Source organism: Eurypyga helias, unplaced genomic scaffold (assembly GCF_000690775.1).
Source record: "Eurypyga helias isolate BGI_N326 unplaced genomic scaffold, ASM69077v1 scaffold10692, whole genome shotgun sequence".
NCBI lineage: Eukaryota > Metazoa > Chordata > Aves > Eurypygiformes > Eurypygidae > Eurypyga > Eurypyga helias.
In genome coordinates, this window is record NW_010237835.1 from 17,535 (window position 1) to 44,950 (window position 27,416).

Here is a 27,416-nt window from a genome sequence, read left to right on the forward strand (position 1 = left end):
GCTTAAAGTAAAAATGAAGACCTTCATGCTGGTAAGTCAGGCTAATCCCTTACTTGATCTTCAGTTATCTAATGTTCTGTTACTCCGGCAGCATACAATACATCTGCTTGAGTAAGTACAGTAGCCTTTATTTTGCCTGGTCTGCAGGAAAAATGTTGAGATTTGCTTTTTGCTGCATTGCATGAATTCAGGAAGGGGAAGCCGTACATGTTCTTTACTACTTAGGCAAGCATTATGAGTCCTCCATAGCTAATTAGGACACTACTTAACAGATTTATGTTACATAATTAATTACCTTTAATGGAGTTTTGAATAGACGCTGTTAGCACTCCGAGTCTGCAGTTTGAGAGTTGTGCCTTATCTATTCTGTGCCCTTCAAAAGGCTTCAAATACCAGATCTGCGTGGTATAGCATGACTTAATTTTGTAGTGGACAGTTGTGCCATGTGGACTAATATTCAGCAAGCATTTTATTCACAGTTCATGCCATACTTAAAGGAAAACATGTTTAAGGGGTAAATATATTTTTGTCCTAATGGGCGTTGTCCTCTTGTACCCCTATGTTGCATCATTCAGCCTTACAGTTGTTAGATTTACAGAAGAAATCTTTAATAGCTATGTTCTGCTGTGTTGTGCAGTGCCTATGGGAAGCCTTCAAGGATAGGTCACCTTCCAGAATGATAACCATCCTACAAGCCAAGACATGCTCAGTTAGGCCTTTCCTACTAGCTGAATACTTGAATGTATCATATCTGCTTTTCTCAGTACTTCAGAACTCACTCCATGGTGCTACATGAAGTGCTCTTACTTGTCATTTACCCTTTTGTGCTTTCTCCCACAACTTGGGTAGCCTTCTGCTGTGCGGTAGCTACTCGCTGGTCTGTGAGCTTCTGTGTTACAGACCTGCTAGTGCCATGGAAGTGTGTCAGAGGCTGACAGAAAAAAAAAAACTACCACAAGAAAGTGCTGTGCAGTGTTTCCTCTAATGGTGTCAGTAACAGTCTTTGGAGAGAGGAAGGGCCTTCTGCTGATTCTGATGGGTTAGGAGGTACAGACTTGGCTAGCACAAGGTCCTAAGTGTTCTAATGTGCTACTCTTGACTGGCACGAGGCTCATGCTTGTGGATTTTCAGATACTTTTCCCCCTTAGAGGCATTCTCAGGGATGGGTTTACTGGCTATCTACCTTCTTTTTTTCCTTTCCCTTTTCTTGTTCTTTCTTTGGGAGGATGATGAGATTCCAGGAACTCGAGAAAGGCATATTTATGGCAGAAATACTTGCATTTCCATGTGGAATTTACGATCTTTTGCCTTGTTAAAACCCTTTTGCTTCTCTTGGCACTGGCTGCTAATGTGTCTGTAACCTTGCTAAGAGTAGCTGTCAGCAATCTTTCCCACCTGTATGGAGAAGAGGGTGCCTTTTCCTGACTCTATGTATCACGCTGGGTCTAAATTGTGTTACACATGGGATGGTGGTCTATGGGATGGTGGTTCTTTGTGTCTGGCTCTTGAAGAGGACACGGGACTGAAATGCAGCAGTGCGCACTGGATAGTACAGTTCTGTGTCAGATACTTGGATGGATTCAACAAGTTTAGGCCATGTAGAGTGCCTGAAAGGGAAGTCCTGCATGACACTGCAAGGCTGGGTTGCAAGGTACCAGCTCTCGGCATGCCCCCGTGCATGCTGTCAGGGTCCTCTGGAGGTGTCCCATAATCTAAATGTATGGGCTGGGAAGGTGTAGGGTACTAAGGGCACTGGACTCACACCAGCTTCCCACTACTGATCCAGTCTTCACAACTGATTTTTTTATTATTAAGTGATCCAATTTACATAGCTGCATGTTCATTTTATCACAGGATGAACTCAGAAGTGATGAAGAACTTTGGAGTGTACGCATTTAGTTTTGTGATTGTAGTCCCAAATTTCATGTCATCTTCAGTTATATTTATTAGTGACTGAAACTTGATTTCCTTCAACTTCAGAGAACAATAGTTATCTTTTCCATTAACCTGTTAGTTTTACTCATCATGAGAATTACTCATCCAGCTGTTTCCTTTCTGGTTTCAAATAGTAATTTTTTTTGCTTTCAATTATGAACTTCAGATCTTTAAATGCTTACATTTTAATGCTAGAATATTAAGGCTACACTTGTGTCTCTACAGAGTTTTGCTAGGCGACAGTTTCCTGTGGTTCAGTTTGACCTGTTATTTTGCTATCCTGTTTATTTTTGAGGTACTCTTGCATTGCTGTCTATTGTCCATATATTACATTATAATCCTGCAATTAATCAAATTAAATGCAAGAAAAATGATTACAGTAATATCTATTTGGCAATTAGATGATGTGAGAAAAAATACTGTTAATCATGTGATTAATTATGAGACTGTTTCTTTAGTCAGCTATATTATAAATGTGATTCTACCTGAGGAACAATTCCCAAATGCTTCATGGAAGCAGAGCTAGGTTTTTAACTGCTGGCCTAATGAGGCATAATAACTGACAAATTTCAGCTTGTTAAACTTGACTCAAGTGGAAGTAAGAAAAACAGACAAGCATACATTCATTTCTGTGCTTTAGATATTTATATGTATATATCATTCATATTCAAGGCAGTAGAAAGAAACACTAATGTAGGTAGACTAATTAGTTTTTTATCTTTTGAGACTGTTTTCTTAAAACATATCTTATTACTTTGCTTACTTCCTTGTCTCTTTTACAGCTGTATTATGAAAGTCTGAGTCCCAACATAATTTTTTTTATGAAAATAGCAAATCGAATGCTTTTCTTTAGTTAAGCAGGTATGAACTTGTAGAATATCCAGACAAGGTGGCACATGCCCTAAATTTAATAGACTTGAAGTAAGAAAACATTGTCTTACAATAAGGATGACTCATCTAGAAATGTAGTTAAGATCAGGCTAATACAAAACATCCTAAAAATTTCTATTAGGACTACTGCCCTCGGGGGACATAACTTTGTACTCTAGTTCCAACATGTAAACTTTAAGTGTTGCATCTCAGTAGAACTTTGACTCTCTTCTCCTCCTTTTTCTTTTCTTAAGGGCCCTTCTTCTGCAGTAACTTTATCACAAGAGTTTGAGCTTGCACGTTGGATATTTTGCCCTCTCATATGGCTAAATAACTGCCTGCTTATGTAGATCCAATTCTGTTTTGGAAGTCCTAAACAACAGTGTAATGCACTCAAACTGTTTATGACTGTTCGGAGCTACATACTATGTTTTGTGTTACATGATTAAAAAAAAAATTACATAAGCCTTGTATATCAAAGGATGTATCTTACTCGAGGTAGGCTGCAGTTTCATGGGCACGCTCAGTATTCAGTGGCTCTTCTCTGCTGTGAGGCAAAGTAGTAGACTGGCAGGTGGGGAGGTACTCCTCAGAAGAGTTACTGTAACGTGAAAACAACCCTCTGCCTTGTCTTCTGCCACAAAATCTTATGTTCCTTTGTCTAAGGTAATATTGTTATGGGAAGTGTCAAATTTGGCTTTTGTTTTTTGTGGGTACAGAGAAATGTGGAATGAATAAACAAAGAAGAGGTAGATATTTATGGTTACTTGTGTTATACGAAAAACAATTTCAACTCGTTCTGTTGAGCGTGAATGAACTACATGCTTGGCGGTCCTTACTTTATTTTTCTTGTGTTTACAGTGATAGAAGCATACCTGTTATGAGATTCTAAGTGTGCCAGGGGGAACCGTACTGATTTTCTGGATCAGTCAAGCTATTGCTGTGTATAAAGTAAAAATGGAATTCTGATAAATTAATTTACTATTTTTAATTCACTGGAAACTTCAAAAGTATTTTGATGAATAGAATGTGCTTCCAAAATAGAAGGAATTGTAATTACAGACCATGAATGGCATGGTATGAACATGATGTTTACAAAAAAAAAATATGCATACACATATATATGTGCAATTAAGAGGAAAGATTTACATCTGTAGGCTAAAATATATTTGCCATTCAGATGCATTTTTATTCTTATGGTATTAATTCCCTAGGATATGATATTTGTGATCTTTATTCAAACAAAGTATTACGTTAATTGCTGCTTGTTTGTGGCATACTTTTCAGAGTAAACTTTTAAGTCAGTTGTATTAAGAGTACACTTAATACGTTAGCCAACTGAGGTGGTTCCATAAACATGCACACATTTTAATTTATAATTTTAGGTGAGATCCTAGGATAAAGACTGTAACAGGTGTTACTGAATAATAATGTGATCTAAAACTTTCAGGATATCAAAGAAGAGCACAGAAAAGTTGAAAATGGTTTTCTACTGGAGAGCGAAGGAAGTTGAATGGAACAAATTCTGAAATCCTGTATCCAATTTATCTTTAATGAAGAAAATTCCTACCCCTTTTCTGATGGGGAAATGTAATGTTTAACCTACCAGAATTCGGCAGTGTGAAGTAACTATTTTTAATTTTATGCAAAAAATATGCTCTAAGTGGATGTTAAATGTGATGTGGTATGGGGAGCATACATAATCAGGTACAGTTGGGATGAAACCAAGAGTAAATGGGAGACATGTATTGGGAAGAGGAGGTTCCCAGGGAAATAAGTTTAAAGTAGATGAAGAGGAAGCCAAAGCAGAATAGAGATTTGGACAGGTAATTTAACAGCGAGAGACAAAAAGAAAAAAAGGTTTGGCAGATGTAAAGGAAGACATGGTATGTGAATAGGGTAGAAAAATAGAACAGTGGTGCATGGTGGGAGGAGAAGAGATACCAGGCAGAAACAGAAGCAAGGGAAGTTCCAACACAGTAACAGGAAACTTTCACCTTGAGGACAATCAAGCAGTGAACAGGTGGTCTGGAAAGGTTGTGCAGTCTCTGTCCTCAAAGGTTTTCAAAAGCAATGGCAGGGGGCAGGGGGATGAATGACCAGGCCTGACCTCATGAGTGGTCCTGATTTGAGCAGGAGTTTGGACTACAGACCTCTGGAGGTCCCTTCCACCTGAATTATCCAACACTCTGTTGGAAACCAAAATTCTGTTAGCTCAGTATTAAAATTCTTTGCTATATGGCCATGGTGTGGCTTTCCAGAATGTATAGTTGACCCAAACAGAATTCTGAAAACCAGGAATGAAATCCTGCACATGGTTAGCTTTACCAACAGTTGTCAGAACTCATGAAATCTTTGGAGTTACGAGCCAGCACTCCAGCTGTGCTCACTGGGTTCAGTGTGGTTATGCCGAGGGACAGAGCGCTCCGTCAGCTTACCAGAGGTGGGGGACAGGCAGTGTCAGGGAGGAAAGCTCTGCTCAGCCTGCCTTGCCACAGTACAGCCAACGTGCAGAACATCTATGTGAACAGAAAGATCTTTTTATTTTTTTTCCCCCACTTGAAACAGTTGGTATTTAAATTGAAATTAAGTTTTAAACCTCGTCTAGAGCAGCAATTGTTTTGCTATGATGATTTATAACGATGATTTCCGGTCTTCCTTTATACATTTTCCTTGATCATTTAAAAGCATGCAGTATCTTTCCAGTGTGTGGATTATCATTATTTTTCATGTTTTCACACTTTATTAGTAGGCTTTCCCCTCTAACATTGCATTTCTCCTCCAGATTAAAAATGTTTTTTTTTCACACTTCGTTCAACTGTGCTTTATTCTTCAGTAAATTCAACCTGCATATCTTAATCACCTTTTTTGTAGTCTTCTCTTCTTTCTCATTTATGTTACAGGAAGTTAGAGGTTTAAGGGGACTGGGGAGAGGAGTAAGATGGGCACTTCTCTAGTTTCAGTCTTTGAGCAGCCTCTTGTGAGGTTACTTTTGACACTTGCTGTTGATAACTGACATATTTAAAAAGAACTGTCTGAGTGTAAGTCATGGTGCTCTTTTGGATTCCACAGCCTTCTTCCACATGTGGATTTTTGTAATAGCTCCAATCTAAACTTCTTCATTAAAATACTTGGTTCTATAAAATCTGAGGTCTTGAAATTTGATATGCCAGTCTGGTTTATTATGTACATTTGTCTTGTAACTGCATTCCATATACAGTACTAAATTCAAGTGGCTCTTGCTCTCTGATTTCAATCTAGCCACCAGTTTCTTTCTGCTGATATGAATTTAATTCAATATGGTTTCCCATTGACCCATTTTTTAGACTGTAAAGTTTTTCTGTATTAAGTAGAAGTCAACTTTGATGCATGTTCAGTATATTTTTTGCCCAGTGAATCTATGGGAAGATAATTTCTCCCACAGTTGTGGTATCCTGTGATTTCCAGTTCTGTGAGAACTGGCCATGCATTTTTTTAATTCTTGCTTTCATCTGGTTGTGATGGTTTATAAGCAGATGTTTATTGTTCTCTCTTCCCCCCCCCCACCATTCTTGCTAACAATACAAAGCCAGTTGCTACCACTGTTTTTACTGTCAGGTTATAAATATTGGACATAATAAATGCTCACAATTCACAAAATATTTGTAATTATCTTTTGGGATCCTCAGTGGTTAATTCACTCTTCTTGCTCACAAAAAATTATGTTAAAAAGATCAGAAATCACTTTCCAATAATGTGAACTCTGCAGCAGCTTTAAAACTAATTTTCAGGTCTGTATGTCTATTTTTGTAAAGAAGTCTTTGAGTTAACAATAGAAAGTGAGATGTTTACTTAAGTAATGCATGTGATTGAACTTATTGTGTGGTATGTAATTATAAAAAACCCTTTCCACATGCAACAAATATGTATCTTTATATTCAGACTTGTTTGAAGAGCAGTTTGGCCATATTTTTATAATTTCTTTTATGTCTTTCACTACTCATTTATTTTGTGGTGGTGTTTGGTGTATTTTTGTCCCTGAAGTTTCATTGAAGTCTGCTTTAAACATAATTAGACTTTACATTTATGCGATTTCTAGCTGCTTATGGAATGGCTCTCCCAAAGACATTGGAAGTCCTATGTTTTGTTCTGCATATTAATTCAACATCTACGGGATAGTATCCTGAATTAGAAGTGAGAGTTCCAGACTTGAATTATTTTGATTTGTTTGCTTAAAGAAAGGAAAATGCTCACTGAATCTTGAAACTGTAGTCAGTAACAAGAGAAAATACTATTTTTTTAAAGTATTTGCATTATGGAGCAGATCAGGCAATGACTTGAAACAATTGTTCTTGGTATCAACAAAATGTATAACATTTTTTCTCCCACTGAAGATCTAAAAAGTTTCCCATGCCAAGATGTTTTTCACAACTTTTTTTTTCAAGTTGAGGTGGTGAACAGTTACGTCTGCTCTATCCTGAACAGTGTCTTTGATTGTTTTCTTTTTTTTTTTGGCTGTTATGTAGTGTATATTGCTGGAAAGAGGTTTTATGCTGTCTCATAGTAGTTTTTTTTTTTGCTTTCCTCAGTATTGCTGATACTGCATTTAGTGATCTGTTGAAATGATAAGTGGTATGAAGTTTTCAAGAAGTTATGTTCTTTGTTTCATCTAGTGTCAGTAATGTGGACATGAACAAATACAGTTACATAGAAGCCTCTTATTTAAATTGGTTTGGGGACAAGCTTATGTGATGTTTTTATGTTTTACAAAATCATATAAAATATAATATGAATTTTATATTTGACATGTGTGTTTTTAAAATTATGTATTTATATTAACTGTGCCTTGAAATAAGTCATCTTAAAATTAAATTTAGCTGTTGAAAAGGTTCTGTCAAGAGACAGCAGTATATGGATTGAAGGTAATGTTTAGCAGATTGGTAATTTTGATTGATTTATTTTGCATGAAATACTAAGGTTTTTTTTCTTGATCACAGACAACCTATCACAACAAGTGTGTGTAATTACTGATGTGAAGGAAGCTGTTGTACACGTAGGTTTTCTCCTTCATGAGTCTCTGAAAAGCCAAATAACAGTAAGTACAACTTAATGACTGCAAACTATACGATTAATGTTTCTGGTTGTCACAACTTCTAAGAAATGGTCTAAATGTGAATACAGAAACTGAGACCTCCTGTGTCACTGTAGTTTTTATTACATGGGATTAACACCAGGTGTGGAAGTTATGAAGAAAGAAGCATCTTTTGCCCAATAATTCTGTAGGGGAGGATCTTAAGAGATCCTCTTAAAATGTATATATTAGATTAGAGGAGAAATTGGATCCAGACAACAGAAAGGCCATTTTCTTTAGATTTTATGAATTCAGTAAGCCCAAATTGTTACAAATATGTTACAGAGGAAATGCTTCTGTTACTTTGAAGTCTGAATTAAAGTCTGAACCAATTAAAGAGTAAATTGTATTTCTGCAGAGCTATGAGTGCGAAGTCAAACTGATCAGTCTTTTAGCTGAGAGATAGGGGTACATTTCACTCACAGTGAATGCTCATTGAAGCCTTTGTTCGAGGATATTATTGCAATTTTCTACTGGCATTTAAGTATCTTTTTTATTATTCCTACTAATAGAACTATCACATATTTTTATTTTCCCCAAGGTGATAAACATTTGGTAATTGCTTAAATCTTGACTGATTTTGGGGTGACTCTTAATTATGTAGAATCATAGAATGGTTTAGGGCAGAAGGGACCTTAAAGATCATCTAGTTCCACCCCCCTGCTATGGGCAGGGACCCCCTCCACTAGACCAGGTTGCTCAAAGCCTCATCCAGCCTGGCCTTGGACACTTCCAGGGATGGGGCATCCACATTTTCTCTGGGCAACCTGTTCCAGTACTTCACCACCCTCTCTGTGAAGAACTTCTTCCTGATATCCAATCTAAATCTCCCCACTTTCAATGTGAATGCATTCCCCCTTGTCCTGACTCTACTTGCCTTTGTAAAAAGTCTCCCCCCCAGCTTCCTTGTAGGCCCCCTTCAGGTACTGGAAGGCTGCAATGAGGTCTCCCCGGGGCCTTCTCTTCTCCAGGCTGAACAAGACCAATTCTTGCAGCCTTTCATCATAGCAGAGGTGCTCCAGCCCTCTGAGCATCTTTGTGGCCTCCTCTGGACTCACTCCAACTGGTCTATATCCTTCTTATGCTGTGAGTCCTAGAGCTGGATGCAACACTCCAGGTGGGGTCTCACAAGAGCAGAGTAGAGGGGGAGAATCCCCTCCTTCGACCTGCTGGCCTGCCTCTCTTCTGGGTAGAGCCCAGGATAGGGCTGGCTTTCTGGGCTGCCAGTACACACTGTTGGCTCATGTCCAGCTTTCCATTCACCTTCACCCCCAAATCCTTCTCCTCAGGGCTGCTCTCGATCCATTCTCTGCCCAGACTGTACTTGTGCTTGGGATTGCCCCGACCCAGATGCAGGACCTTCCACTTGGCCTTGTAGATCTTCCTGAGGTTGGCACAGGCCCACCACTCCAGCCTGTCCAGGTCCCTCTGGATGGCATCCCTTCCCTCCAGTGTGTCAACCGCAACACACAGCTTGGTAAACTTGCTGAGGGTGCACTCAGTGCCATCATCCGTGTCACTGACAACGTTGCTAAACAACACCGGTCCCAGTACTGACCCCTGAGAAACACTGCTCGTCACTGGTCTCCACTCAGACACTGAGCTCTTGATGACAACCCTGAGTGTGACCAGCCAGCCAGTTCTTTATCTACCAAGTGGTTCATCCATCAAATCCATGCCTCTCCAATTTAGAGACAAGGATGTCATACAGGATGATGTGAAACTCTTTGCACAAGTCCAGGTAGATGACATGTTATGTGGTGGTATCACATCTTTTTATTACCCAGACAAAAATGTGGGGAATAGCTGTTCAAAAATACAGATTTCCTGATCTGGATAATGTTACTTCTGTAATGGTTTTATTCATGTCTGTTGGTATTCTGCATTGTGTGCTTACTTAATAGTAGGATGTTCTTCTGTAGTAAACAGCATTGCTATTTTATATCTAGAAATGTTATTTTATGTTGTACTTAGAATTTTGTGTTTGGAAAGAGTTATATTTCACATGAAAAGTCATGCTTTATATCTATTAAATATCTATATTTAAAAGTGCAAAAAATCAGCAGAGTTGGGTAAGAACTTTTCTTGTCTGAATGACTGTATAATGGAACAAAAGTATGTTACCATTTCATTGATACCAGGTCCGTTGCTACCTTTCCTTTTTTCTCTGTATTTAAACTATTCTACCATTACTAGGAAGACATCACTCATAAGGAAAAAGTAGTTCTTTAAGCGTGGACTTATCTGTATCTATATCTGTGTTTGTATCTATATCTTATGTTTGCACATAGCCACTTCAATCATACCATGCAAAACACTTCCAAGACAGTAAGAAAAGTCAAAGAATGCCTTATGTTTGATCAACAAACTTCTTAGCAACCTCAAATCAGATTGGCACCAAAACTACTTAAAATCTATAACATATTTGCAAATTTTAATTGCAAAATCAGTTAATTGTTGGGTTGGTCAGGCACCTGAACTGTGGTGTATTTGCATGAAACATACATAAAATGACCACAAACGAAGTAATGAGGGCATAAAATGAAGGGATTCCTGCTAATATGGGACTGTTTTGGGGTTTTTTTGATGGCTCTATTAAAACAGCTTATTTAGTTTATCATTTCTAGCACTGTTCTCTTTTTTGGATCCATGTTGTCTTTCCTCATAATGAGGTTGATTGCAGAAATGTTTTGAAGGTGTTAGAGAAGTTTAGCAAAGTGACACCTGCCAGAGAACTACATCAAGCCTTCTGTATTTCCCCAAAACATCCTCAGTCATTAATGTTATGAATCCTTAGACTGAAAATCTAGAAAAACTAATATTTATGTATTGAATGTCTTCTTTTTAAACAATAACATCTCTAAAATCTAATTTTTAAGCTTACCAATATACGTTTCCTTTTACATATGAAGCATCTTAGAATATATCCACTGGCCTATAATTTCTCAAGTGAAGCACAGTAACCTTGTGACAGAGATTTGACTTTGTAGAATGTGATAATTATTTTAAGCAAGTTAAATGTATCATGGTGAAAGCTGGGCCTTTTCAAAGGGCTACCTGGAGGGTAATTGATCTGAATAAGACACTATTTGGGAATCATTCAGTATAGTACATATCTGAAATTTAAACTAACTATGGTTAATACTTTAAAATTTTAGATAGTTTTGATGCACTAATTTTTAGTAGCAGCCATATGTACTTTTAAGATATTTGTTAACTTCTAGATGCATCCTTAAAGAAGAATTAAAATGAAATTTTGTTAGAGAGTTCTGATAGAGGCTTCAATAAAATAAGGATGCCACTAACAAACGAAGAAGACCTAAAATTTTAACTGATGGTATAAGGAAAATGAAAATAAAAGCTTTCCTTAAATAAAAAATTAGGCAACAGTTTTTGCTTGCAAAGTACTTTAAGTATTTTAATCAGTGTTACTGTAAAGTGTATAACTAATAAAAGAATGTTTTCCAGAAGGTTTTACTGTGAAAGACGTAAGTTGAGTCTTTCCTTAAGTTTGTTAGTTAGCCCTGTCTCTTGAAGGAAGGAAACCTTAATGTGGGCTTAAAGTATTTTCTTCTATGACTAGAAATTATGTACTCCTGCTTATTCAGTGACAAGATGCTCCTGTCACATGAAATATATATGGGTGAAGTTGTGTGTTATTTTTGTGACTGGATAAATATCCAAGAGCATTATATCAAAATACTTGATTGTTTTTAATTAGGAGAGGAACTAGAGTTTCACTAGTAGAAATTCACTGATTTCTTAATCATTGCATTGTTTGTCTGCTGGATTGGTATCAATTATGATTTTAAATTCTGATGTAATTTAACTAACTTTTACAGATTCACAATGTCTCGGTACTATTTTTTTGTTTTATGACAGTAGATGTTGAATAAAGTTGAAACTTGAGCACAGGGCATGTGATAAGTAGAAAGACATTAAAGAAAACATAGATTATTCCTATTCATTTTCATTAAAACTTACCATCTCTGCTTCTTTAAGCTAGCTGAATATCAATAGCTACAATGACCAGAGGTGGTTAGGCAGATCCATATACCTTTTTCTATTTAAACACTGAAACACTGTGATACATACTTTTTTACTAAGGTGGTATTTTTAGGTAATTTTTGCTTTCTCAAGTAGCTGATGACTTTGATTAATATTAATTTTAATTAAAAAAAAAAAGTTTGCATAGGATACTAACATGCCAAATAGAATTAGAATTAATTTCCTTTAATTGTTGGTGTATTGAAGCCTCTAGTTAGGCATCTGTGCTTACTTTTCCAGGAGAGAAATCTGATGTAATCTTTGCTGGATAATACATCTGTAAAACAAAGGCTCAGTGTAATGCTTTATAAAATTGTTTAAGTTAAATCAAAACTCTGATACGCTAAATTAATTTTTAAATGTTCAGGAATACTTAAGCAGCTTGTACTGTAATATCTCAAGTTAAAAAGAAAAAAGTAGGCCTTCTCCCTTGAGTCATGTTCCATTTACCTTCTAGAAAGACTCTGGCATGCCGTATGCTCCTCTTCGTCTAAATATGTGCAACTTTGTAAAACTGTACTGAGGATTTCTGATTTTACTTCTGCAGAAGTTCAAGCCAGGAGAGCTCTGGAGTATTGCATTTTTCAAGTATTTTAAGTAATTCTTGGCTTCTGTGATTTTTATTATTATTTTTTTTATTATTATTTTATTTTTTTTTAGGAAAATAATCTCCTTAAAATATTATATGTCAACCATTTGGGGCTGTGTTACCAGATTTTCAGCCCAAAATATTTCTAAAATCTTTAGTGCATGAATATAAACTTTTGGGTTTCAAACCACCTTCCTTTGCAAACAAGTTAGCTCCCCATGTTTTGCAAAAATAAACAAATACAACTTCAGATAATAGCTGAAAGCCTGTTCACATGTATTTGGTACTTCTGTTGGATTGTGGATTACATGACATTCTGAGGCCACATAGCAGTGTGTTGCTTCTGTTGGTTGCTGCTATATATAATATGACTTCTGGGCAGAAATAAAGCTCGTTTGAGAGGTTTGGAACAGTGAGGTTTGCTAGCTTAATGGAAGCAACCAGAAGATTTTTTTTTTTGGGGGCCTTATTTTCAAGTTTATTTTGTTGGCTTCAAAGCATTATCTTCTTTTAGGGAACAAATTCCCCTTCCACTACCTGGGAAATTCTAAATTAGTCTTGTTATATGCAGAATCCTAGAATACCTGTGCACCTGGTCTTTCATATATACTTAATTTTATTTTCAGTTCCATGAAGATAGAATATATGTATTTGAATATAACTGAGATTTTCTCAGCTTTGGAGTCCTGAAATCATTAGGTCGTCTTGATCCTACTAACAGTTTTAACCTTTGGGACCAGTTGGACATCCTACCCCAGGCAGCACCGCTAGCGTCTGATACTTCCCAGGCCATTTCTGGATGGCTTCCCCTAGCAGTATGCTTCAGCAAAAACTTGCAGGAAACTCTGCAGGGTGTTGGACTCCATGGTTGGCTGTTGAGTCACCTAAAAATTTGAGCAATTTTTAATTCTCAGAGTGGAAATAGTAATTGTCAGTTTTAAATCATTTGAATGAACAAACTCCGCCACTCTTCCAATAGTGAAAGCTTTAGAAAATAAGAAGGCTGAAGTCAAATTTATGACATAGTAATAACTTTTTTTTTTCCCTAATCAGGTTGAAGCTATATCAATATCTCTAAGCAAAACCGATAGCCATCTACAAAACAGCTTTTCAGGACAGTGCTACAATTTTATTTGCGTAAATGTAAGTAGTAAGGATGCATGCTTTTAGTTTTGCACTTAAACTTATTACATTTTTTGTATAGTAAGTTGTTTGTTATTTCTGTCTTCTTGGTTCATCCATTCTGATGTTTGGTGTTTCTGATGTGCACCAAAGTAGATCTTATAGATACTGGTCTGTTCTTTCTCTTGTGGGTTCTGCATTTCAGTGAGTATGTTGGTAAACCAGACATGAATACTTGAGTAAGAGGGATGCAACTGAAGTTTAAAGCTTCCTTTCATAAATATTGTATTGACATGAATTGTATCAAGAGGTCTGTAATTTCTGGAGTCATCTAACTGCATTGCTACTGTGGTCTATATTAGTGTTTCCCTTTTTTGGGCACACACATGCCATGCAGTCTGTATTTGGGTCCCTGTATAGGAACAGGAAGGTTTTAGATGAACCATATCTGACACCAATCAAGATCTCAATTTTTTTTCAAACAGTTATAACTTTAGCAGACAATAGCATTACAGATATATTAAACACAAGCAACCAAGCAAAACCCCCCAAACCCAATAAAGTGATGTATCTTTTTTTGGTAAATAGCAGATATTTGAACTCCATTTTTATAAAATTGTTCGACGTTTTCAGTAATTACAAACGTTTATTTTCATTTAGGATAAAAAGTATGCCATTCAGGAAACCCAGCAACTAGTGGATATGTTGGAAAAATCAAATATTCCTCTCTTATATCCAGTTGTCCTTATTTCGGTAGGTAACTCCTGTAAGTTACTCAAGAAAGCCTCTAGTGAAATATGTTTTAAAAGGTAGACTAGGTTTAAACTGCTGCTAGCTCTGAATAAAATTGTAAATTTGAACTATAAATTGGACTGTAAAGAGCATAATTTTCTTTTCAGCAAATGTACTGCACGCTATCAAGAAATAAACCAACATTAAATGACAATTTATTAGCTATAGATTTATGAAAAAGACTCATTGTGGCTTGTCATATTGAACTGTTAACTCCTGCTTCGTTGTTGCACTCCATCTTTGCTAGGGGTGCTGCAAATGATGTGCTCTACTTGAACACTCAGTTGAAACAAAATTAAGGCGCTTTATTTTTTTTCAATGCTGTGTGGTTTATTAAAAAAATTTAAAGTGTAGTTTTTCTGGTCCAAATATTAAAAATTAGCTTTGAAGTACTTTGCAATAGAACTTTAATACATACATTACTTAATGAGATGTTGTAAGACTGAAGAATCTATTAAGGTATGTGGCAAAAGTTTTAAAGTGTAGTTTTGGCTGAAATTCTCATTATTTACATATTGCTGCCAGAGTAATTTAACAGTTCATGTGGATGACAGCTGAAGGTGTACATGGCTTTTATTTTACTCAGACTGTTAAAAAGGAGAAAACTTGAGTAGATTTGAAAGTCTCTGTGCAGTGTAACCAGGTCTAATGAATTCTGTCATGTTTTCTGGCTTAATAGGTAGGGATGAGAAGTAATGGGTGGAATGAATGTCATTAATGCCGTATGTCACCAAGCAGTGTGTCTCTGGAATGTATTTATTATACTCTCCAGCAATAATGCAAGGGAATATGTTGTGATTTTAAGGAATAATTCCATATATGAAGCTCTTGAAAAAGGAATAAATAGTTATTTTAAATGAGGCCTGAATGGTTTCGGAAGTGTGTTGCGTAGTGATCTGGAGGGTAAAACTGTGTGTTTACTGCTCAGATTTAGGCCTAATCTGAAATTTAAGTAATGGCATTTCATTACTGATCTAACAAATGAATGAGATCTCATGAAGATCATTTACCTTTACGAAAACAAAAAGTTATATCCTTACCTATTGTATGCTGTTGTCTTGAATGAGCTGCTGTGATTCCACGAACATCAATATTTAGCACTTTATTTCCAGGCCATCTTTTTTTCTTGACCCTATTTCTGAGGAAGCCCAGAGTAGAGCTTTACTTTTACTGTATTTTAAAGATAAATTATTTCTGTCTTTGATAATCAGAGTAATGATGCACCTCCGATTCTGTTGCCTATAATCAGAGTAATGATACACCTCCAATTCTGAGGCTACTGGATGTGCAGAATGGTCTTTTCTGGACTGAGAATGTTCTCATTAGCCCTTTAGCAAGAATATTAAAAAAATTCTTTCTCTGTTAAATTTGGGAGTGTGCACATAAAGTTAGGATTATTAATCAACTAGATAATGTTACAGTGTTAAGAGCATTCTTATTTTGTGCCCGACTCCTAGCTAATTTCTACCCTGGACTTTTAATTACATGGCTTTTTTTAGTGTGACACATGGAATAAGAGAGATTTGTTTTAATAATTGTAGCTATAAATATTCTGGACTTAATATTTCCTGAGAAATAGGTATGAATGCTAATAATGCTTACACAAGCTCATTGTGAAACTTGGATTTTGCCCCTAAGATACCAGATCTTGAAGTCATTGTGTAACAGCGCCATTTGAATGGCGGTGTACTTGCTTGAGCAGCCTCCTGCAGGCACAGTTATTTCTATGAACATCTTTTAAAATAGCCGTAGGAGAAAATGATACATTTAATCCCTTCACTATACTCCAGATCCATCAGTTGTTCCTGACAACTACTTTAAACTTCCCGAAAATGAACAGTGGGAGAAAAGTCTTATAACTAGGTGGAGGCAGTTGCTAACATTTAAAACAGACGCACATATATTTCTTAAAAGTGTCTTCAAAGAATAAAGTACTGTAACTCTAAAAAGGCATTTTTATGCTACACATTCAGATTTTATGGATTTACCACACTGTCTTTTAGAAATACAAGAGGGGAAACATTAGAAGGACTGGAAAGTATGTTCTAAATGACTAAAGAATTAGCTAAACAAATCATTGTCTCATATTAATCACTAGGAACTATTTAAGTTCTTTAAACTTCTGATCCCTAAAACTCATTACAGATGGTATGACTGGGGGATAGCAATTTCCTTCAGCAGTCATTAATTAAATCCAATGTCGGGTGTCCTCTTCACTAAGGCTTACAAGTGGGATTCTCCTCAGCTTTATTCTGTTATATACTCCATTAACATAGAACCTGAATGCCTTGTTAATGAAAAGTCCTGTCAGACACTTCTCTTTTGATGTAAAAGGGCATCTTAATATATCTCAGGCAAATGTTACTCAGAAATTTAAGCAATACGATGATATTTAAATGAATATGTTTTAGGTACTTGCTGTATGGTAAACACACTTTTCTGCTCTGAAACTGTTCCTGGCAGTGAAGAATTGAAAGGCTGAATGAGGAAAGCAGCTAACTGCATTCTAACCTCATAATCAGGAGCAGTCTAATGTAGACCTCTGTGTAATTAGGAAGTTCTTGTCTATTCTTTGATTTCAGGACATGTGTTACCTTTTCATAACAATCTGATAAGTAAGAGAATCAATTTGATTTTCCTTCTATTTCCTTTCTTTCCTTTTTATTTTCCTTCTAAGGTTCAGCTTCTTTGACTGTAAAAATGACAGGTGGTGTTATTGTGCCAGATAGTCAATTTAACCAGTCAGGGGAGAATTATCCCAGTAACAGGATGAGCTTGCACTGGATGTGATGACTTAAGTCCTTATTCCCTCCTATAAATTGCCACAAATATCAATCTATCCTTTATCCTGGTGCCTGACCTGAGTTTTTTTGGTGGCATCTGTAAGCTGAAGCATCAATTTGACTAATATATCTGGACACAGCAGGAAAGGGAATGTCAGGAGAAATAGGAAACATAGAGGTAAACTTCATGCAAATTTTTATCTGCATCAAACCACTATTCTCTCCAACTCTGCTGTAACCAGAAGAACTATATTCTTAAACTGACATTACTTTTCTGAGTAATATGTGTTCACGTTTGTAGATGCGAGTATCTAACTGAAGACATGTGATTTTTATTTTGTTATTACTTATGGTTATTAAGAAAGGAATGCTAGTACTTCAACTCTAGTTGCCAGTGTTTGCTTTATGTTACAAAAGTAAATTTCAGGAAAATCTGTTTTTAATGCAGTGGAACAGAAAAATGATAAATAAGTGTTAGGTCGTGGTCTCTCAAAATAACAGGTTTTAAAACTTAGAATCATAGAATGGTTAGGGTTGGAAGGGACCTTAAAGACCATCTAGTTCCAACCCCCCTGCCATGGGCAGGGACACCTTCCGCTAGACCAGGTTGCTCCAAGCCTCATCCAGCCTGGCCTTGAAGACATCCAGGGATGGGGCATCCACAGCTTCTCTGGGCAGCCTGTTCTAGTCACAATAAATGAGGAGAACTTAGCATTGTTTTGGGTAAAACATAACAAAACAATGGGTGCTTGAAAATTAATCTGTCTGTGTAGTAGAAGACAACAGCTTTGTTCCTCGTGAATATGCATTTAGATGGTAAACAGCTTTTTAAAAAGTGTTGTAAGGAAAACTGAGTAAAAGCCTATTATGTCTCAAGATAAATTGAACATAAGGTATAAAGAGAACTTGAAATAATTTTTCCAAGCAAAGATCTTTAGGGCTATCTCTTTACTTCTGCCTCTCTATAGTACTTATGGATAAGTTTTATATAGATGGAGTCATTCAACCAGAAAAATAGTTTCTTTTAAGGGAAAATGTATTTCTGCTATTAATAGATGCTTAAACTGTATATATACAAAGCCTCATCCTTAATTTTGATTTCTACAGTTAATAGAAACTTCATGAAATAAACTAATTGAACTGCGGAAACATGTAAGCCTTGAGAAGGGGTTCAGAGAGCCCCAAGCTAGTTGATACCTTCCTGAAGGAAGATGCCAGCTCAGGTCCTGTAATACCCACAATGTTTGTGCAGCATCCCTGCTGGGTATGAGACCTGCCTTTCCATGTCCAAGAGCTCAAGACAGTCTTATCCCTATCTTCTTAAACTTGAAGTGTTGTCATGAAATTAAACCAATTTAGGCAACTGATATGCTGTACTGAAAAGGTAAGAAATTAAAAATAAATGTTTAAAGAATATAGTTCCAGTTTGAAAACCTTTAAGATGCTTAAGAAAATATTTTTCTTTCTCTAGTAACCTGATAGTAAAAAAAAAAAAAAAATCTGTGAAATTTACATTAGAGCTTAGCAAACAATGTTGTTTTCTGATTTAATGAAGTATTTTTAATATGCAGTTAGAACATTGTGTTCTGATGTGTTCTGGTGTATTGGTTTCACTGTGCTTTGAATAGAAATAATTTTCATGTCACTTAAATATGAATGTGGTGGAATTCAATAGTAATAGAAGCTAACTAAGAAAAAACTTAGTTGTCCTGTATTTTTATATGTGCTTTATTACATAAAAATGAGATATTAAAAACTGGCAGTCTAAAGTAACACAATTCAAAAAAGTGGGTTTTTTTTTCATATTTGTGCCTTTGCAGGTACACTTGGATATTTCAGAACATGTTTCTTTCAGCACTGAGATGGAAGAATTAACTAGAATCAAGAAATTTGCAAGGGAAGTGAAAAAGAAAAATATTTTGGTTTATGGTCTCCTTATCCAATGTAAGGTATGTAATTCTCTTTCTATGTGCAAATGATCTACTTTTATGATTTATATGATTAATGAGAGAATCTTAATTTAAAACAAAATCAAAGGGATATAAATATGACATGAAATGCTCTTGCTGGGAAAATTCTTGCCTGTTCTTGTTGAAAAAAAAGTTATACGCAAAAATGTAAGCATTTTGATTAGAGAGGAATAAATGGTAAACATTTTTTTAGAAGCATGTGAAAATGTCAGGGCCTTTTTGGATTTTTGCTTTCCTGCTTTGAAACACCCTTTTTGCAGAAGTAAAAAAGTGAAGAATAGTAAAAGTCCATTTGATCAGGGGTTCTGCAGCATTTTATATTCCATATCAAACCAGTGTTTGGTACTGAGGTGACAGAAAGGTTATGGCATGTAGGTGGTGAAACCAAGTGTCGATGTCTAACATAGCAGCGAATTGCCTCAGCTGGAGTCAAAGAGGGTTAGCACTCCAACATCTTGTGGTACTCAAAAGCCATTTCAAATAAACAATTTTTCCTGGGAAATTTGTCCTGCCAATCAGAAAAGCGGGCTGCCTTGTCTCCAGTGCAGATACAGTATTTGCAGCTTCATAACTTTCTTAAAGGAAGAAGGAAGTTAGATATTCAATGGCAATTTTACTAAAGAAGGTTAGCTGTAATCCCAGTTGAATTTTTTTAGATGGAGTTAGGTGTTTGGGTCTGTGTATAACTGGTCACACATGGCTGTAGTTATATATCTTTTTCAAGTCAAAGACTTGATTTTCCCCCCAAAATGCTGTTGGCTTTATTAAGAACTATGAGCATCAGTACCTATTGGTGTATGCTTCTACAGATTTCTGATGCCAACGTATTTTATATGTGAACATTGTTGTTATATGACATTAGTTTGTCCAATGTACAAGGATATACAACTACTTTCAATCTCTTTTCTGGTACTACAAACCCTATTTTTTCCAGGGTGAGTTCTGGCTTCATTTGGTAAAAATAATTTGAATAACTGTTGAAATGTAGCATTAACAGGTCATACAAGCACATTGTCATGGTAAAAGTTAACATTGCAAATACTGTTTTAGCGCTAGTAAGATTTTTTTTCCTTGTGAATTTCATAGGGTGTATATATGATTTTGTATGACAATGGAACAAATATATGTATGTTGATAAAAAGAGTTAATAAAGCTAACTGGAAAAAAGGAAAAACTTGTATCTTAAGGATTAGAGGATTTTTGTGAACGTGGCAGCAAAACATTTTATCACTAAAACATATATAAGAACAATAGAATCATAGAATCACAGAATGGTTTGGGTTGGAAGGGACCTTAAAGATCATCTAGTTCCAACCCCCCTGCCATGGGCAGGGACACCTTGCACTAGACCAGGTTGCTCCAAGCCACATCTAGCCTGGCCTTGAAGACAGCCAGGGATGGGGCATCCACAGCTTCTCTCGGCAACCTGTTCCAGTGCCCCACCACTCTCTCTGTGAAGAATTTCTTCCTGATATCTAATCTAAACCTCCCTGTTTTCAATTTATACCCATTACCCCTTGTCCTATCACTGCAGGCTCTTGTAAAAAGTCCTCTCCCAGTACTCTTGTAGGCCCCCTTCAGATACTGGAAAGCTGCAATGAGGTCTCCTCGGAGCCTCCTCTTCTCCAGGCTGAACAAGCCCAATTCTTGCAGCCTTTCATCATGGGAGAGGTGCTCCAGCCCTCTGATCATCTTTGTGGCCCTCCTCTGGACTCGCTCCAAGTGGTCAATATCCTTCTGATATTGAGGGCTCCACAGCTGGACGCAGTACTCCAGGTGGGGTCTCACCAGAGCAGAGTACAGGGGCAGAATCACCTGTAGGAGAGGTGATAGGAGGAGATCTGATCTGGTCCTTGGTAAGAATTGCAGCAGACACTGCTTCAGTCTTTTGAAAATGAAAAGCTAGAATCCTTACGTAAGTCACTGCCAGCAGAAAGTCATCATTTATTAGCATGGGAAAAGTATTATATAGACTAAAACATTTTGCAAAGTGAATAAATTACTTCTAGTTATTTTGTTTTAAAATGGCTTTAAAATGCGTCCTGCTCACAAAGATGGGGATGTAGTCCTGAGTTCCTGATTGTCAGTGTTTTGATAGTGACTACCAAGTAGGTTATACAGATCATGTGTTTATATATGATGTATGTATCAAGTTTTCTTTTGTCTGGAGATCTACAAAGAACATAATTGTTTCTAGGTGAGGACCTATGGAAAAACCTATAAATCAGGAAATCGCATAACCCAAACTTTATTGTTTGTCTGGGGAGAGTGAGAGGGGGGCACTGTGGAGAAAAAAAAGCAATTTAAGAGGAAAGACATCTTCAAAACAGTGTGGTTTGTGGGTTTTTATTGATTTTTTTTTTTTGTTAATTTCAAAGCATGATTTGAGACTTACCATGGTATTTTACTTTTAGTACAACCCATTAGCCAATAGGTAAACCCATAGGTGGATTCTGTGCTTGAGGATGGAAAGATGCATTTCATACAGGCATGATGCAGGGTCCAGAGGAAGTGGAAACACAAAAGCACCTGTTTCTGTAATGCAGGATACTCAGACTGTTGTTGCAATAACTGGTAGTATCACTTTCCAGAAGTCCCCGAAAGCTATAGTTTATTTCAGGAAAAGTGATGAGAGATTATTTCACGGAGCTTCCCTCTAGCTGACAGCTTAGTTCATCACTGCCAGACATGCATGGTTGATATACACACTTTTACTGATTCAAAACCAGGGGTAGAATGTAAGGGACGAAAAATTTGTTGAGACCTATGACCATGGTGAAATTATTTCATGCTTAGAAGGGTTATATGATTAAATTGCTGTAATGATATGTTGGTAGAAAAGAATATGGGGGCACACTTTAAGATTCTGCATTAGAAAAGTAAATTTGTTGACATAAATATTTTTTGAGATATATAATTGTTTTTTATATTTTGCAAATGGAAGTTAAATGCTTTTGGAACCTAGGAGTACATTTTTGAAAGTAGCCTAAGAAAAAGCATCAGTTTTCATTTTCTAAATGCAGTGTTTATTTGGTATTTAGAAAGAATTCAAATACTGTGAATATTTGATACTTCCAGAAGCTAATCAGGAAAATTAAAGGAAAAGGCTTTAATGTGCTTTATAAATCACCTTCTTTGTACCTTCCATTTGCTCTAAATGAGTGCATGATCACGGCTTGTAGACAAATAGTTACTTCTCTCATAAACATCATGAATGGAATACCAAGTTACTGATGTTGATACAATGATTGGATCAAAATATAAGCAGTATTTCTTAATACAGAAGTGCAAATTCAGAAGCTTGTGAAGGTTGCAATAATAAAATCTTGGTCTAGAAGTTTCAGTAATAACTTTGTTAGTTTTCACAGAAAATAAAAAAGAACAATTATCATCCAAAATAAAGCATGCATGGATGGACATAGGAAGCCACAGAAAACTTTAAAATATGAAAATAATACTAATATATCTTGGTTAAAGACATATTCATTTGAAATGATCCTACTTCAGAGAAGCACTGACAGAATGTCCTGTCAGAATAGCAAATACATGCTAAGGTTTGCTTAGGGTAAGGTGGCCTCAAATTCTTTTGCCTCTGAAACCGCTATTTGATTAAGTAAAGGAGCTATTCACTGACAGCCAGAAAAATCCCAATCTGTGCACTAAAAAGAGGCAAATGATACAATAAAATAGTTATTATGAAGCTGCTTGAAACAAAGGAAACTCAAGCGTGGGTGGTTTCTTACACGAACATACTGGACATTTATTGTTGTCTTTAAGACTTTTTGAAGACAAGAGGCCCATCTATAGTGTGCTTGATGGCTGAAGAAATAGAATGCTTACTATGTTTTCTCTCTGGTTTGGTAAACCAAAAAGGTGAACATCTATGGTTTCTTTTTCATCCCTTAAAAGTAGTATTATGTGCGGACATTAAGGCAGTGTTTCTCAAAACAGGGATCATAACCACACGTGGGATCATTCAAGTGGCAAAGTAGAAGGTGATTTGGCAACCAGTAGTGAGATAATGAACGTGAAGGACAAATCAAGGAAAATCACAAACTAGAAGTTTGGTAACTTCTTGAAAACAGATGAGCCATGCCCTATATGACCCCTGCATACTTCTTAATTCATTTCATAATCAGCACAGAATTAGTCAAATGATTGCAATTTGATTAGACTGATTGGGATGCTGTCTGGAGACCTCTGTTCTCTCAAGATGACACTTTTATATTTCAGATGCAATGACAAAATAGGTTTCCAGATTTATTACAACCTACATCTATTCATAGAAGTTCTTAAGGTCAAGTAATTAATGTTTAGTATTTTCAAGAGCCAGAAATGGAACTTTTAAGCAGCATGAACCTACAGACTACTCACTCTTTCATCAAGGAAAATTGGTCAAATGAGTGATGGAGCAAGAGTGATCTTGCTTGCCCAGAATGTGGGACAGAGAGAGAAACCTAATCCAGCTTGAAACTTTCTACATGTGTAACCTCATAGAAATCAGCATCTGTAAGCTTAATAATAGAAAGGCTTAGCAAGTCATTCACCAATAAAACCAAAGATTGAGATTTGTGGAGGCTGAATACCATTTTATCCTTAGTTATTACTACTGTCTGTGATCAATCATGACTGCATATATTGCAATAGTTAGCTTATCCTCATATTTGAATTTTTCAGTTAGGTGGAGATTATTTGAAGCAGATTCATTTGCTTTGGTGAAAAAGATAATACTTTCATGGAGAAGAGCCATTGTGCTCCATCAGTATTTTCACGTACATAAACAATTACAGGTAACTTTCTGACCCACCTTCACAGTTTTGTCTTTGATTTTGTTTAGAAATCTCCAACAGCTCATTGTTCATTCATATATTTTACTGTGGGAATATGTGGAAATCTTAACAGGCAGTGTATGATTAAAAACATTACTCCATCTGGTTGATTTGATCATCAGAATTTTTTGTCTGTCAGACTTGCACACATGAAAGCACATTTACAGGAACTTCTGAAAATAGCACAGTTTTAAAATATAGATTTAGTCATAACGTTTGTAACAACTGCCTGTTAGCACAACGTATTTCTGTAATTTTTACATGTTAGCATCAAAATTGTTGGAGAGTTGTCTTAAGATTTCTGTCAATGACATATTTGTATTACTTAACTACAGAAAGTCAGTTCTAAATTTAATGTTTGAAAGGCAGAAAGCTGAGTAGTTCCAAAGAAATACTTACATGTCTGAATATTTTTTTCTGCTATGTAATATATAAAGAAATAATAAATCTGCTAGAAAGCTTTTTATTTTGAACTGAAATCTGTTTGACCAAACCAGTCTTCTGCATCTGTTTGTACCATTCAATACATATCAAATTAAAAAAGGTCACGTCTCTGGAACATTAGTCAATTAAGAACGATATTAATTCAATTTTACCAAAATGTTGGTTAAATTTTGGGCTTTGAGCCAGGAAAGGTCATAAACATTCGAGAGTTAAATAATTTAAAACCAAATCTGGAAATCTCTCTTTTGCTGGAAATGCTCTGGTGTGTACCTTGTGGGAAGCAGAACTGTTTGCCTGTACTGCTGCTGATTTTAATAGGTATCATGAAGCTTGATACTGAATCATATTGATCAACAAATTGTGATTGTTAACTCTTTTTGGGGGAGTTTTAGTGTGTCTACTTTGAATGTATGCATACATGCTCCTATACTTGCTTGCTCATTTCCTCTTGCTGTCTTTCCCTCTGTTTTTCTTTCTCCCTTGCCTTTCCTTGTTTCCCTTCAAGTCTTCCTTCTCTCCTAAGAAATTAGTGAATTTATTACAACTTGCAACTTTACTAAAGGCACACAAATAAAGCATTTCCACAAACTAACTTCACCAGTACTCCATTCCCAGTCTGAGGAAAATGAGCTTTTTAGAAAAATAATTGGTAACCTTTTTGGTTTTCATTAAATAACTGCATAGATTTTTGTAAGAGAAAGGTCAGAAAGTTGCTTAATTTGTCTCTGCTATTAGAGCTTCTAGGACTTTAACAAGCTGCCCAGAAAAAGATGAGATTAATCTTTTATGCCTTTTACACATGACCTTTTTACACTTATTTCAGCTATTGAACTTATAATTGGAGAATCAGAGTTCTTCCATCACCTTCTCAGCCAAAATGATTAAGGCATGTAGTCTTACCTTAAAAGTCATGTCTTCATAAAATGGTCTTTAAATTTACTTGCTTTATAGCCCAGTTAAGCCATTCTGTCAATGTTAGTCAATAAAGGTTTCCAGTTGTTTCTTTCATGCATATTTTACTTGTATAAAATATATTACTCTAAAATAGCTTAATAATATGGAGTAGAATGCTGGGGAACAAGTGGATTCAAAAGGTGAAATGCTGAGCTCTCTAGTGGAGAAGAAAATATGTAATATACAATATAGCAATTTAGAGAAGTGTGTATGTATTAATTATGCTAGATACATTAATGTGATAGGAAATAAACATTGAATTGAATGCAGTTGCAAAAACATTCTGTGAGCATCAAGTCTGAGTTTCATCTTCAAATCTGTTAATGTGACTTATTCTGACTTATTTTTTTCTCTCATATGAAAGTTTTGATGTTGACCTGCTGCTGTCTCTTGGTGGAAACATAGAAAAGTTTAAGATGGAAGGATTTTGACACAAAATTTTGTTTGCAAACAAACTACTTCTAACTTTTTTTTTTTTCCATTGCTAGTTTGCCTTACAGAAACTTACGAAGTTCATTGCATCTGTTTATGGGCAGTTGCCCTTTCAAATTGGTAGTACTGCAATTCTTAATTTAAAGCATTGCTTGTACTCTTACTGTCTAAGCTGGGCGTCAAAAAATAGTCTTATCACCTTGCTTTCATGCAATCCCCAGAAGCATCATTTAGCCGGTAACCAAAAGATTCATCTGTAGTACCTACTACATCTGGTTTCTGGCTTGTCTCTGAATACATAAAACAATGAAAATTGTTGTGTGTGCTTAAGAGACATTTTGAAAATGTTACCAGCTTACTGTTGCATTAGTTTCTTAATCATAGAATAGTTTGGGTTGGAAGGGACCTTAAAGATCATCTAGTCCCACCCCCCCTGCCATGGGCAGGGACACCTTGCACTAGACCAGGTTGCTCAAAGCCTCATCCAGCCTGGCCTTGAAGACAGCCAGGGATGGGGCATCCACAGCTTCTCTGGGCAACCTGTTGCAGTGCCTCACCACCCTCTCTGGGAAGAATTTCTTCCTGATATCTAATCTAAACCTCCCCACTTTCAGTTTAAACCCATTACCCCTTGTCCTGTCACTACAGGCCCTTGTAAAAGGGGTTCTTCACAAATCAGTGTCATAATCATAATGTGTTGCTTCTGAGTAATAATGGTCTGCTGAGATCCCATAACTTAAAATGTGAAAAACACATGCATTATTTTATATTAATATATAATACATTTCATTTATTGTATTATTGCCTAGTTATTCCATTTACAATGGTCTTTATGTATTTCATTGTGGTCAGCTCTACCCTAGTCAACTCTGTATCATAAGCAAACTCATATTATTGCTTACTCATTTTTCTAGTTCATTTATGAATGTGTTAAACAACATAGATCCTAACCTGAGTTATATGGGTTCAGTTCTGAGACCTGACCATCTACTCCAGTCCTCTCCAGTTTGAGCAAGTATTTATCCAGGTCAGGACTTCTGTCTTACCTCATGGCACCTTAGTTTTCTTTAAAATCTTTCCCAGCCTTTTAACAAAATTCCTTGATAAATCCCAGTAAATTCAATCAACTGTCACTCGCTCCTTTGAAGAAATGCAGTAAGAGTGCAAAGTAAAACTTCAGAGGGACATGTTGACTCTAACATCATCTTTAACTACTGCCTACTGTTACTATCCAGTATTTTATTTTTGTTAAATTTCCTGATACAGGCTGTTGTTCTCCATATCTTTCCAGATTTTTTTTTTTCAATTGACAATTACCACCACCCAGTCATGCCTGCCAAGGCAATTTTTAAACTAGTGATTATGCAGCAGTGTCAGGAGCTGAGCTTCACAACTGTTGTGTGAATGCCGTATAGTCCTGGGGATTTGTTACATTCCTCCCTTTAATTTCTTCCATACCTCTCCTACAGTTAGCTGCAATTTTACAGGTCATTTGGCTGTTAACAAAAAAGAGATCCAGAATATGAATTTCCCCACACC

At 36.2% G+C, this 27,416-nt stretch overlaps 1 protein-coding gene across 1 annotated transcript in view; it reads left to right on the top strand.

Moving 5' to 3' along the window:
* LOC104506607 (isoprenoid synthase domain-containing protein-like) overlaps positions 1–27,416 on the top strand; it is a gene marked incomplete at its 5' end in the record, with an annotated part of 75,417 nt that overhangs the window by 11,096 nt on the left and 36,905 nt on the right. The window contains 4 exons of the mRNA XM_010147611.1: positions 7,782–7,879; positions 13,605–13,694; positions 14,334–14,426; positions 19,069–19,197. Of these exons, the coding sequence (XP_010145913.1) occupies positions 7,782–7,879; positions 13,605–13,694; positions 14,334–14,426; positions 19,069–19,197 (410 nt within the window). The remainder of the gene's footprint in view (positions 1–7,781; positions 7,880–13,604; positions 13,695–14,333; positions 14,427–19,068; positions 19,198–27,416) is intronic.